Source organism: Dendrobates tinctorius, unplaced genomic scaffold, assembly GCF_039654945.1.
Source record: "Dendrobates tinctorius isolate UK_male_01 unplaced genomic scaffold, ASM3965494v1 ptg000120l, whole genome shotgun sequence".
Taxonomy (NCBI): Eukaryota; Metazoa; Chordata; class Amphibia; order Anura; family Dendrobatidae; genus Dendrobates; species Dendrobates tinctorius.
The window spans coordinates 33,986,705-33,999,563 of record NW_027361788.1 but is presented as its reverse complement, the minus strand read 5'-3'; the positions used below and the strand labels follow the sequence as shown (position 1 = coordinate 33,999,563).

The following is a 12,859-nucleotide window of genomic DNA, read 5'->3' as shown; positions in this document are numbered from 1 at the left end:
GGCTTCTACCTCACAGATCAAATGTTCCCCGACAATGCAGCCCCTCTGTAAGGGGCAAACCCCACCAGAAGAGTATGGGCCAACAGCTGATATATTGGGGGACAAGGGGGGCTTTAAGATTCCTATAGAGAAAGCACTAAAATAACTATAGATCTGGGACAATTCACAGAACAGGTCCACAATTGTATCGAAAAATGTCATATCTATAAAGAAGCAGCGTCCCTGCTGCTACATGTCCACCCACTTGGCCTGAATGACAGCTCCCCAGTGTCCCTTCTCCCTGCTGCTACATGTCCACCCACTTGGCTTGAATATCAGCTCCCCATTGTCCCTTCTCCCTGCTGCACGTCCCTCCACTTGGCCTGAATGACAGCTCCCCAGTGTCCCTCCCCCTGCTGCTACATGTCCACCCACTTGGCTTGAATGTCAGCTCCCCATTGTCCCTCCTCCCTGCTGCACGTCCACCCACTTGGCCTGAATGACAGCTCCCCAGTGTCCCTTCTCCCTGCTGCTACATGTCCACCCACTTGGCCTGAATGATAGCTCTCCAGTGTCCCTCCCCCTGCTGCACGTCCCCCCACTTGGCCTGAATGACAGCTCCCCAGTGTCCCTTCTCCCTGCTGCTACATGTCCACCCACTTGGCCTGAATGATAGCTCTCCAGTGTCCCTCCCCCTGCTGCACGTCCACCCACTTGGCCTGAATGACAGCTCCCCAGTGTCCCTTCTCCCTGCTGCTACATGTCCACCCACTTGGCCTGAATGACAGCTCCCCAGTGTCCCTTCTCCCTGCTGCTACATGTCCACCCACTTGGCCTGAATGATAGCTCTCCAGTGTCCCTCCCCCTGCTGCACGTCCCCCCACTTGGCCTGAATGACAGCTCCCCAGTGTCCCTCCCCCTGCTGATCCATCCACACCCATCTAGTCTGAATGACGCCTCCTCATCCCTTGCCCCAGCTGCTGAATCTCCACCCATCTAGCCTGAATAACAATTTGTTGATATCCCTCCTCCCTGCTGCTGAATCTGCCTAACTTGCCTGAATGACAGCTCAGTGTCCAACCCACCTAGCCTGAATGCCAGCTCCTCAATGTCCCTCCCCATGAAGCTGCGGAATCTTTGCCCACCTAGCCTGAATGCCAGCTCCTCAATGTCCCTCCCCATGAAGCTGCGGAATCTTTGCCCACCTAGCCTGAATGCCAGCTCCTCAATGTCCCTCCCCATGAAGCTGCGGAATCTTTGCCCACCTAGACTGAATGCCAGCTCCTCAATGTCCCTCCCCATGAAGCTGCGGAATCTTTGCCCACCTAGCCTGAATGCCAGCTCCTCAATGTCCCTCCCCATGAAGATGCGGAATCTTTGCCCACCTAGCCTGAATGCCAGCTCCTCAATGTCCCTCCCCATGAAGCTGCGGAATCTTTGCCCACCTAGCCTGAATGCCAGCTCCTCAATGTCCCTCCCCATGAAGCTGCGGAATCTTTGCCCACCTAGCCTGAATGCCAGCTCCTCAATGTCCCTCCCCATGAAGCTGCGGAATCTTTGCCCACCTAACCTGAATGCCAGCTCCTCAATGTCCCTCCCCATGAAGCTGCGGAATCTTTGCCACCTAGCCTGAATGCCAGCTCCTCAATGTCCCTCCCCATGAAGCTGCGGAATCTTTGCCCACCTAGACTGAATGCCAGCTCCTCAATGTCCCTCCCCATGAAGCTGCGGAATCTATGCCCACCTAGCCTGAATGCCAGCTCCTCAATGTCCCTCCCCATGAAGCTGCGGAATCTTTGCCCACCTAGCCTGATTGACATCTCCTGTGTGTGCCGCCTGCTGCAGAAATCTTTGTGCACATGGATTTCCCTTGAACACAATGACTAACTAGTCTGCATTAAGGTCCCTCTACTTTTGCCTGCAAGCAAAAGAGATCTCACTGATATGAAGATAGAAAATAGAATTAATCAGCACAAATCATCATCCCCCAATGATGACGTGATAAAAAAATGGTTATAAAGCTACAGTCAAGTAAAGCTGTTAACCATTGCTGCTGAAATCCATCATTTGTAGGACCTTACATTATGGTCATTACCGGTCCTGTGATGAGCGCTGTCGCCCTGGTAATGCACAATGATCCAGTCCAATCCTGGATCCGCTGAAGCATGGTAACGCGAAACGGCCATCGTCCTCTCTCCCCACACCCCTCTGCACCGGTCTTGGCAATCTGGATCAGCACACTAAGAGCCTTTACAATTGCTCAGACAAGATCATTACGTGCCATCAATCATTCATTACAACTGCATCTTATAATGTACAAACATGGATTTTTGTGAGTACTCACCGTAAAATCCTTTTCTCCGAGACGCTCATTGGGGGACACAGAGACTGTGGGTGTGTGCTTCTGCCGTCTGGAGGCTGACACTAAGTATACAAAAAAAGAGTTAGCTCCTCCTCCGCCGCATACACCCTCGCCCCCAGACCGGGCGTAACTCAGTTTAGTGCATAAGCAGTAGGAGAACGCGCCTTAAACTCAGGCAAGAAATTATACGTCTGGAAAAGGGACCACCCTGATCCTTACATAAGGATTTGTATAACTTAAAATAAGCAAAAGCCAACTGGCTAGTAGGGTGGGTGCTGTGTCCCCCAATGAGCGTCTCGGAGAAAAGGATTTTACGGTGAGTACTCACAAAAATCCATGTTTCTCCTTCGTCTCATTGGGGGACACAGAGACTGTGGGACGTTCTAAAGCAGTCCCTGGGCGGGATCTTAGCTCACCCAATCCATGCTACTTTGCGCCCCTGATTAGAGGTGCGCAACTGCTGCCTGAAGAATCTTTCTTCCCAGGCTTGCATCCGAGGATGCCTGGGTATGTACGTTATAATGTTTGACAAACGTATGCAAACTGGACCAGGTAGCTGCTTTGCACACCTGTTCCGCTGAAGCTTGGTGTCGCAGTGCCCATGAGGCACCCACTGCTCGAGCCGAGTGTGCCTTGATCCCTGCCGGAACCGGCGTGCCACTGATTTCATAAGATTCCTGAATCGTCAGGCGAACCCATCTGGCCAAAGTCGCTTTGGACGCAGCGAGCCCCTTCCGTCTCCCTTCTGGGATCACGAATAGAGAGTCTGTCCGGCGGAAAGATGCTGTCCTTGTCACATACCTCCTAAGAGCTCTTACCAGATCCAGTGTGTGCAAAGCCTTTTCTACCTTGTGCACCGGTGCCGGGCAAAACGAAGGTAAGACAATGTCTTCGTTGATATGGAATGCAGAGACAACCTTCGGCAAGAAGGGGGGAGCTGGCCTTAAAACTACCTTATCCTTATAAAAAGTCAAGAACGGCGGTTTACAAGATAAAGCCGCCAATTCCGAAACCCGCCTAATAGACGTAATAGCTACCAGAAAAACGACTTTTCTGGATAGGTAAGGTAAGGAGACTTCTTGCAAGGGTTCGAAGGGGGGCTCCTGAAGGGCTCTGAGCACCAAGTTCAGGTCCCATGATTCCGTCGGCGCCTTATAGGGGGGTACTAAATGTGCGACCCCCTGCATAAACGTCTTAACCTGCCAGACCGAAGCGACCTTTCGTTGAAAAAGGACCGACAGGGCCGAGATTTGCGTCCTGAGCGAACTCGGAGCCAGCCCTGCGTCCAGCCCTGCCTGCAAAAAAGCCAGTACGTTGGGGGTTGAAAAAACCAGAGGAGCCACTCCGCGATCCCTACACCAACGGAAAAAAACTTCCCAAGTCCGATGATATACCTTCGCCGAGGAAGGTTTTCGGGCACTCACCATCGTGGCCACCACATCGCGCCTGAATCCTGCCTGTGTTAACAGCCAAGATTCAATGGCCACGCCGTCAAACACAGGGCCCCTAAGTTCGGATGGCAGATCGGCCCCTGGGACAGTAAGTCCGGTCGATCTGGTAGACGCCAGGGTACGTCCACCACTAGCTGAACCAGATCTGCATACCAGGCCCTCCGAGGCCAGTCTGGCGCTAGCAGAATTGCTGGAACCTTCTCTCTCCTTAACTTTCTGATGACCCTTGGAAGCAGAGGTAGCGGGGGGAACAAGTATGGGAGACGAAACTGGCTCCATGGAAGCACCAGAGCGTCTGCTGCGATCGCCTGCGGGTCGAGGGATCGAGCGACGAACCTTTGCACTTTGGCGTTCTCTCTGGATGCCATAAGGTCCACGTCTGGTGTCCCCCACCGTTGGCAGATCTGTTGAAAAACCTCGGGGTGCAGGGACCATTCCCCTGCCGCGACCCCCTGTCGGCTGAGAAAATCTGCCGCCCAGTTTTCGACTCCCGGAATGTGCACCGCTGAAATTACCACGTGGTTCTTTTCGGCCCAACGCAATACCAGTCCAACCTCGCGCATGGCTGTTTGGCTGCGCGTGCCCCCCTGATGGTTGACATATGCTACTGCTGTAGCATTGTCCGACTGAATGCGCACCGGCCGGTGTCTCAGGAAACACTGAAAATGTTGCAGGGCCAATCGTATTGCCCGTATCTCCAGAATGTTGATCGGGAGAATTCTCTCCTGAATGGACCACCGCCCCTGGGCTGTGTGACTCTGGAAAACTGCTCCCCAACCTTGCAGGCTTGCATCGGTCGTCACCACCAACCACTGTTCCGGGGGAAAGGGTTTCCCCTGGACAAGAGACGAGTCGCGAGTCCACCACCGGAGTGATTGTCGGACCAGCGGAGACAAATTGCACCGATGACTGAGGGATAGCAACCTTCTGTCCCATGCTGACAAGAGCGCATGCTGAAGCGGACGGAGATGGAACTGGGCAAACGGGATTGCCTCCATCGCCGCCACCATTCTGCCCAACACACTCATGCCGTACCGGATGGATCTGGAGCCTGGCTGAAGAAGGTTCCGTACCCCCTGTTTGATCTTTCGCGCTTTGTCCTGAGGGAGAATCACCAGCCCCCGGGAGGTGTTGAAAACCATGCCTAGGAATACAATTCTCTGGGCTGGAACCAAGGACGATTTGTTCCGATTGATCAACCAGCCTAGACGCGCCAGGGTATCCAGCGTGATACTGACATTCTCCTGGCACGCCTGAAAGGACGGCCCCTTTACCAAAAGGTCGTCCAGGTAAGGTAGTACCGTTATGCCCCGAGCATGCAGGATGGCCATAACCACCGCCATTATCTTCGTAAAGACTCTGGGAGCAGTGGCCAGACCGAAGGGCAGAGCAACAAATTGAAAATGTCGCCCTCCGATCGCAAAACGCAGGAACCTCTGGTGTGGAGGAAAAATCGGAATGTGCAGATATGCATCCTGCACATCGATCGAGGCCAGGAACTCCCCTGGATCCATGGCTGCAATGACCGAACGGAGGGATTCCATCCGGAACCGCCTGACTCTGATGAATTTGTTTAGGATTTTTAGATCCAATACTGGCCTTACTGTCCCGTCCTTTTTGGGGACCGAAAACAGGTTGGAGTAAAAACCTTGTGTCTCTTCGCTTTTCGGTACTGGGACAATGACCCCGTTGCGCTGTAGCGTCATTATGGCCTGTAACAAACTCTTCGCCTGCGACTCTGTTCCGGAGAGCCGGGAACGGAAGAATCGCCGTGGCGGGAGCCCGAGAAACTCTATCTTGTACCCGGACGATATCAATTCTGCCACCCAAGCGTCGCGTGCCACTGCGACCCAAACGTGGCTGAACTTTAGTAGGCGTCGGCCCACTCTGTCGTCCGAAGGTACTAAGCGCCTCGAGTCATTTTGCTGGAGGCTTTTGGGATCTGGCCCCCCTTGTTCTGGGCAAACGGCCTCGGCCTCTACCCAGCGGATTGGCTCTGTAAGAGATTTGCCTTTCCCTAATCTGACCATCATTTGCGGAGGTGGATGCTCTGGCCGAAGACCCCCTCCAGGGGTTACGAAAAGGCCGAAAACGCCTCTGTGTCTGCCTGAATGCTGGCCAAGTCCTCTGCTGCGGGAGGAAACTACTCCTCCCCCCTGTGGCTTCTGAGATAAGCTTATCAAGCTTCTCACCGAACAACCGATTGCCCTGAAACGGCAATGAGGTCAAGGACTTTTTGGAGATAGAATCCGCCTTCCACAATCTCAGCCATAATGCTCGCCTAATGGCGATCGCATTTGCTGCTGCCACCGCAGAACACTCGGCCGCGTCCAGAGAGGCGCTGACGAGAAAATCACTTGCCCCTAAGATCTGATTTGTCACCTCCAAGACCTCCGCAGGCAGGTCTCTGTCTTGGAGGGCATTCTGCAGAGCGTCCGCCCACGAAACCATGGCCTTAGCCACCCAAGTAGCTGCAAAGGAGGGGGCAAGGGCCGACCCCGCTGCCTCATACACCGAGCGGGCAAGCCCCTCTATAAGGCGATCAGTTGGGTCCTTGATAGAAGAACCGCTGGGTATCGACAATAGCGATCTTGACGCTAAACGAGATACCGGTGGGTCCACTACTGGCGACTCCACCCATCCCTTATGGAGTTCAGGAGGAAACGGATACTTAGCTTGCAGCGCTTTTTGCATTGCAAAACGCTTATCCGGGTGTTCCCTATGTTTCTGAACTAGCTCCTCGAACTCCGGATGCGTGGCAAACCTTCTATGCGGTCGCCTGGTCTTTTTGAAGGAGACCTTGTGACCTGAGGCCGTGGACACATCGTCCTCGATCTCTAAAGTCTGGTTGACTGCCTCAATGAGGCTGTCCACCGAGTCTTGGTATCCCAGGCTTTCTGGATTCCAAGCCTCCTCCTCCTCCTCGCCCTCATCCTGCTCGCTTCCTGAGCTCGGCGACGGGGAACGAGATACCCTAATACCCGCCATCGAAGCCCCAGAGGGTCCGGCCGACGGGGAACGAGCTCTTTTGCTATGAGCTTGTCTGGTGCTGGAGCGGCCTCTAACGGTCGGAGGGTCCTGAGACGTGGACGAGCTGTCTTCCGCTGGCAGACCACCATCCTTGTCCCTACCTGGGCCTTGGAGAGACTCAATTGCCTTTGTAAGGGATATCATAGAGTTTGATAAAGACACCGCCCATTCTGGAGGGTCCTGACCTCTGGGCTCTGCAACAATGGGGGGCTCCTGGGCTCGCTCCGACTTGCAGGCTTCACAAAATTTACCCGGCTGTGCTTTAGGCAGCCTGACCCCACAGGAAACGCAAACAGCGTATAGGAAAGAGTGAGCTTTCCCTTTGCCAGACATATTGCAAGGTAGGGTAGGAGGAGGATAACCCCTTCCTTGAATACTAGTGCGGCACTCGCAACGGGGATGCACTTACCCACCGGTAATGGCCCAACTTTGCGTCTCTTCCGTGCAGCGTTACCCGCCGGGGCACTCGCACTCCAGGAGATAGGGGGCGGCTTCCGGCCCCACTTCGGAGGAAATGCAAGGAGGGGGGCGGGAGGTCCCCGGTAACTGTGCGCGCCCGCCGCTCTCCGCCCCCGGAAGTTAGTGGGCGGGGCTTCCGGCTATCCCCGGAAGTCGGCGGGCGCGCGGACTCCGGACCTCCCCATACCGCGGGGACCGTGGCCGCCTGCGGGTCTCTGGCCGCCCTCCACGTGCGGCGTTGGAGGGAGGGGGCGGGAGCTCCCCGGTCACTGTGCGCGCCCGCCGCTCTCCGCCCCCGGAAGTTAGTGGGCGGGGCTTCCGGCCATCCCCGGAAGTCGGCGGGCGCGCGGACTCCGGACCTCCCCATACAGTGGGGACCGTGGCCGCCCCGGGGCTCTGGCCGCACTCCACGTGCGGCGTTGGAGGGAGGGGGCGGGAGCTCCCCGGTCACTGTGCGCGCCCGCCGCTCTCCGCAAGTCGGCGGGCGGGCGCTCACGGATCTCCTGCTTACCCACCGGGGGCAGTGCCGGGTGAGAGACGGACTACCTGGTCCCGGCCTGATCAACCAAAGGTGAGCCGGGCCGCCGAGGGGGCTCCACGGAGGTGCTTCTCAACCCCATCCCTGGGCAGGGAGGGGGAGGCTACTGTACCGCTCTCTGCTCTCCGCTTCAATCCCCGGCTTACCTGCGCCTCCAACTCCACCCCTGGACTCACTACCTAGGGGTGGTAGGGGCATTTCCACGTTGCAGGAGAGAACAACGTGGAGGATCGCTCACACGTGCTCGCCCGTTGGGGACGATGGGGAAACCGCAATCCTCTTATCAGGATGCGTTGCCGCCTCTTTCAAAATAAAAAAGAAAAATAGTTGTCTGGGGAAAAGTCCCAGATGTGTCCCTCGGTGCGGGAGAGAAACACGTGGAGGATTACTCACACGTGGTCGCCCGTTGATGATTTGGGGAGATCGGATCCTCTCTATAGGATCCGTCGCCCCTGTCTTATCTTCATAGAGGAAAAAAAAAAACCAAAAAACCTAGTCTGGAGCTCCAGACTGCGTGTGCCTCCATCAGACACTAAGCAAAAAAACTGAGTTACGCCCGGTCTGGGGGCGAGGGTGTATGCGGCGGAGGAGGAGCTAACTCTTTTTTTGTATACTTAGTGTCAGCCTCCAGACGGCAGAAGCACACACCCACAGTCTCTGTGTCCCCCAATGAGACGAAGGAGAAATTTATATTGCATGAGCCATTGCAGAGACGGCAGAATGCACACTGGCTCACATTTTATACTGCATTTCCCTACAGTTCATGTCCGACCTCACAGCTTAACTGCAGTGAAGTGACTGGTGCAGAGCTGTAATACTACACCCAACCTGTAAGACGGGTGGCGCCTTTTTTTTTTTTTTTAGAAGAAAGCAGCTATATTTTCCCAATCTAGAACAACCCCTTTAAAAAACATTAGTCTCCCTTGTCAGTGTCCGCAGCTCACATCTTGGTGAAATTGGATCCATCCACGTATTGTAATGGCCATAGCTGCCATGTAATACTACATCTATAGATCAGAACACCAGGAGATTCAGTGTTTTAATGTTATAAAAGGGATGTGTCCGCTCTTCTGACAGGAGTTTTAGTACATAATTGCGTTCTCCATAATATACAAACTTGTTTTTCTTATTTCTCCATGTTGAGCCATTCTTCTGTCATTATTCCTAGAAATGTTTGAATAAATTGACAAACGGGTGTGACCAGTTGAGGGGGTGTTGTTGCACAGTCTGACATGATCCAATCAGTGCTGGCATTATAATATAGTATAGGGACACACACTTTTGAAAAAGGGAATGACAAATTCATACGTTTCCAGGAGGAATAACACAGGGACATAACACTTGATGCTCCAGTTAATGTTATTTCTTGGGGAATACAACTGGGTCCTAGTTAAAGTAATTAAAAAAAATTATAAAAATAATGATAATTTCTAAAATATAATGAAACTTTGGAATAAATTGTTACATTATTTTTTTTCAGGATTTTTCAAGTATTTTACCCATTGAGGTTTCATAAAGCTAAAGACAATGTCACAGATAAAAAACAAAATTAGGAGTTGTCACAGATGGAAAAAAGTCAAAATAGAAAGATGAGCACCCATTCAGAGACCACTGATCCACCCCAAAAATGACAGGAACAATAATTAGTAAAAGCTTTATTTACAGATTTGTACAATATTTGAGGCTGACAGATTCTCAAGTAAACCAAGGACCCTTACAACTTCTAGATACAGATGTGCATAAAAACAAGCTTTAATGAAGCCTAAATAGTAGACTTAAGTTAAGTTGTTTGACCCTACTATATATATATATATATATATATATATATATATATATATATATACACACACACACAAATTTTGCTGACAGATTCTCACCCACTCTTAATGGATTCTACACAACTGGCATCACAAATTGATTTTTTTTTTAGAGCAAAAGCCAGAAGTGGATCTAAATGGGAACTATAAGGCTATGTGCCCACGGTGCGTGTTAAAACGCACACCAAAAACCAGACTCATTCCCAGAAATCGCGCGTTTTTTTCCGCGCGATTTCACCGCGATTTTCGTGTGCGATATTCAAGCACTTTCCAAGCGATTTGAAGCATCGCTTGGAAAGTGATTGACAGGTTGGTCACACTCGTCAAACATAGTGTTTGACAAGTGTGACCAGGTTTTTACTATTGAGGCCACCTATGCGGCATCAATAGTAAAAGATAGAATGTTAAAATGCTAAAAAAAATGAAAAAAAAATCAGTGTATATTTACCTTCCGGCGTCCCGCGCTGCATTCCCGGGCCTCAGCGCTCCCAGTAATGCCTTGCGAGACCTGTGATGACGTAGTCTCGCGTTGCTATAGCGATCTCGCGAGACCGCTAGAGTCACGCGAGACTACGTCATCACTGGACCTTGCCGCAAGGCATTACTGGGAGCGCGGAGGCCGGGAATGCAGCGCGGGACGCCGGAAGGTAAATATACCCCGATTTTTTATTCTTTTTTTACAGGGGTATGGTACCCAGGGCCTGGAGGACAGTCTCCTCTCCTCCACACCGTGGGTACCAACTGCACGAGACGCTTAACTTCCCGCATGGTGGGCATAGCCACATGCGGGAAGTAAGCGATTCTCATGCATTCCTATGGGTGCGGAATCGCGGCAATTCTTTGCGATTCCGCACAAAAGAATGATCATGCTGCGATTTTTTCCGCGATGCGATTCCGCCGCGGAAAAAAACGCAGCATTAGCACAGCATGTGCGGAATGCCATAGGAATGCATGGGGCGTGTTCTGTACACGATTTTTAAATGTTTTCGCGCCGAAAATCGCGGCAAAAACGCTTAAAAATTGCTACGTGGGCACACAGCCTTAAGGAAGGACTTATGCTTCGCATTCCCGTCGGATCTATTACTGATTTGGGCTTATACACAGCCTCTAACTCCAGTCTTGGTAAATCCCTTTAAAGACAAGTAGCAGAATACATTAATGGTCAGAAACACATAAAAAAATGAACATTTTACATCGTTCTTACTACTTTAGATGGTCTGAAAACTTTTTATAAAGATTCCGCACCTTTATAAGCCTATTCAGGCATGTTCACATGCAAAATCTTTGAGCGACTGTCTCGTTCATCTGCTGCATATAAACATAACCTTAAAGGGTCATTCCTATATTCAGAAATGGGTATTGTCGGACAGAGCTTGCAAATACAAGCAAATTAGCAATTTATTGCTTCTTAAAAATTTTCAGCTGTTCTTGAAATATTAACCTTTTTTTCTTGCTTACAGCTCATTGCCTTGGAGACCGACCGCCGCTGCTAGACCTCAGAACAAGCACAGCAATTACAAGCTCTTTTCTGTTCTATTTTATTGCTGGGGCTCGATGCTTCATCTTCAGCACACTGCTTACAAAAGAAATAGCACCAGCGGTGGTCGGTCTCCTAGGCAACAAGCTGTAACAAAAGAAAAGTGTTACTATCTCAAAAACTTATGAATTTTAATAAGCAGCAAATTGCAAAAGTGCTTGTTTTTACATACACTACCCATCTATGTAACACTTTAAAAAATGGTGTGTTTCTATTGTTTTAAGGGATGGCATATCGCTAGGATATGGAATCACTTAATGATTACTGTGACCTCTGGGACCCCACTGATTGAGAGAATGAATGTATACAAAAAACTGTGAAAAGGACACAGTGCTTAAAAAAGGTAGCCTGACAGCAGCCGTGCGTGTATAAGGCGCTCCAAACACCTTCTAAGGATTCATGGTGCCGTCAGGTTTCCGTTAAGCTGTGCTGCATCCCCTTCCTTCTCGGGTTGGAAAGGCAACCACAGGTAGCACCCACAGCAATCATTAAATGATGGCCTATCCTAGCAATACGCCATCACTTAGGCTAGTTTCACACTAGCGTTTTGAGGCGCAGCGCATGCTTGCCGTGAAGCTCCACCCCCTGCCGCGCCTACTCCGGTCAGCTACGCCTATGTGCGCATGACACTGCATGCGAACTGCGTACCCTATCTTTAGCATTAGGTACGCAGGCCGTGCGCAAGTATGCTTTTGCCGGCGCATGCGTGCTTTTGACGGTGCGCCGACCTGCGCCAAACTCATCGTGTTGCACTTTGGTGCGGCCGGCGCACCGTCAAAAGGACGCATACACCGGCAAAAGCATACCTGCGCACGGCCTGCGTACCAAATGCTAAAGAGAGGGTACGCAGGTCGCATGCAGCGTCATGCGCCCATAGGCGGAGCTGACCGGAGGAGGCACGGCAGGGGCGGAGCTTCATGGCGAGCATGCGCTGCGCCTCAAAATGCTAGTGTGAAACTAGCCAAAGATGTGAACATCCATTTAATGTCGGTCTATACAGAGGCGTATGGGGGAACAAATTCATGGGAGGGTCAGTTTATAGATAATAATTAAAAATCAATAGGGTCACAGATTGTCCCCTGCCCTATATATTTGGCATCCTGATCTGCCTTAGCTAGGTTGATATATACAAAGACAATTATTCATAAGTATAGCAACAAAAAAATTATTTTAAAAATTAGGACTTTTATTTTAGAGGCGAATACACATGGATGACTGTATACAGACAGTGGCTGAGAGCTGCAGGATCAAGTCCTCCAGAATGAAGAGTGCAGGTATCCTTTGGGCAAAGGGATATCCCTCTGCCGTATCACTTCCTAAAATACAGGAGGAAAAAAAAGCCTTTATAGTAAGTGTTTACTGGGCCTACGCCCTAGCTATAAAGCAAGACAACTTACCTCTAAGAAGGCTTTGAGTCGAGACAATGAAGCCTTTTCTGTATCTGTGATCTTCTCAATCCTGAAGGAAAAAGGACATTGTACAGAAGCAACAGTGCCATATAATGCATGGTGTAGGGAGCTCGCAAAGCTATTCTTCAGGATCGCTCACTTCTGCAAATGGCAGCGAGAGGCGCTGATGATGTTGTGTCCACAATGTATGCGATACCTGCCAGCCATACACCGTACCTGGTCTACTCAGTGACCACTTTGTCTACTGTATATACAGTACTATACATCATGGTCCCCC

At 51.2% G+C, this 12,859-nt stretch overlaps 1 protein-coding gene across 1 annotated transcript in view; it reads right to left on the bottom strand.

Moving 5' to 3' along the window:
• Nucleotides 1-12,338: 12,338 nt before the first annotated feature.
• Nucleotides 12,339-12,859, bottom strand: part of GLE1 (GLE1 RNA export mediator) — a 71,462-nt gene continuing 70,941 nt past the window's right edge. Inside the window, exons 15-16 of the mRNA XM_073541112.1 lie at nt 12,571-12,631; nt 12,339-12,489 (exon numbers count right to left, since the gene is read on the bottom strand). Of these exons, the coding sequence (XP_073397213.1) occupies nt 12,421-12,489; nt 12,571-12,631 (130 nt within the window). The 3' untranslated portion in view covers nt 12,339-12,420. The remainder of the gene's footprint in view (nt 12,490-12,570; nt 12,632-12,859) is intronic.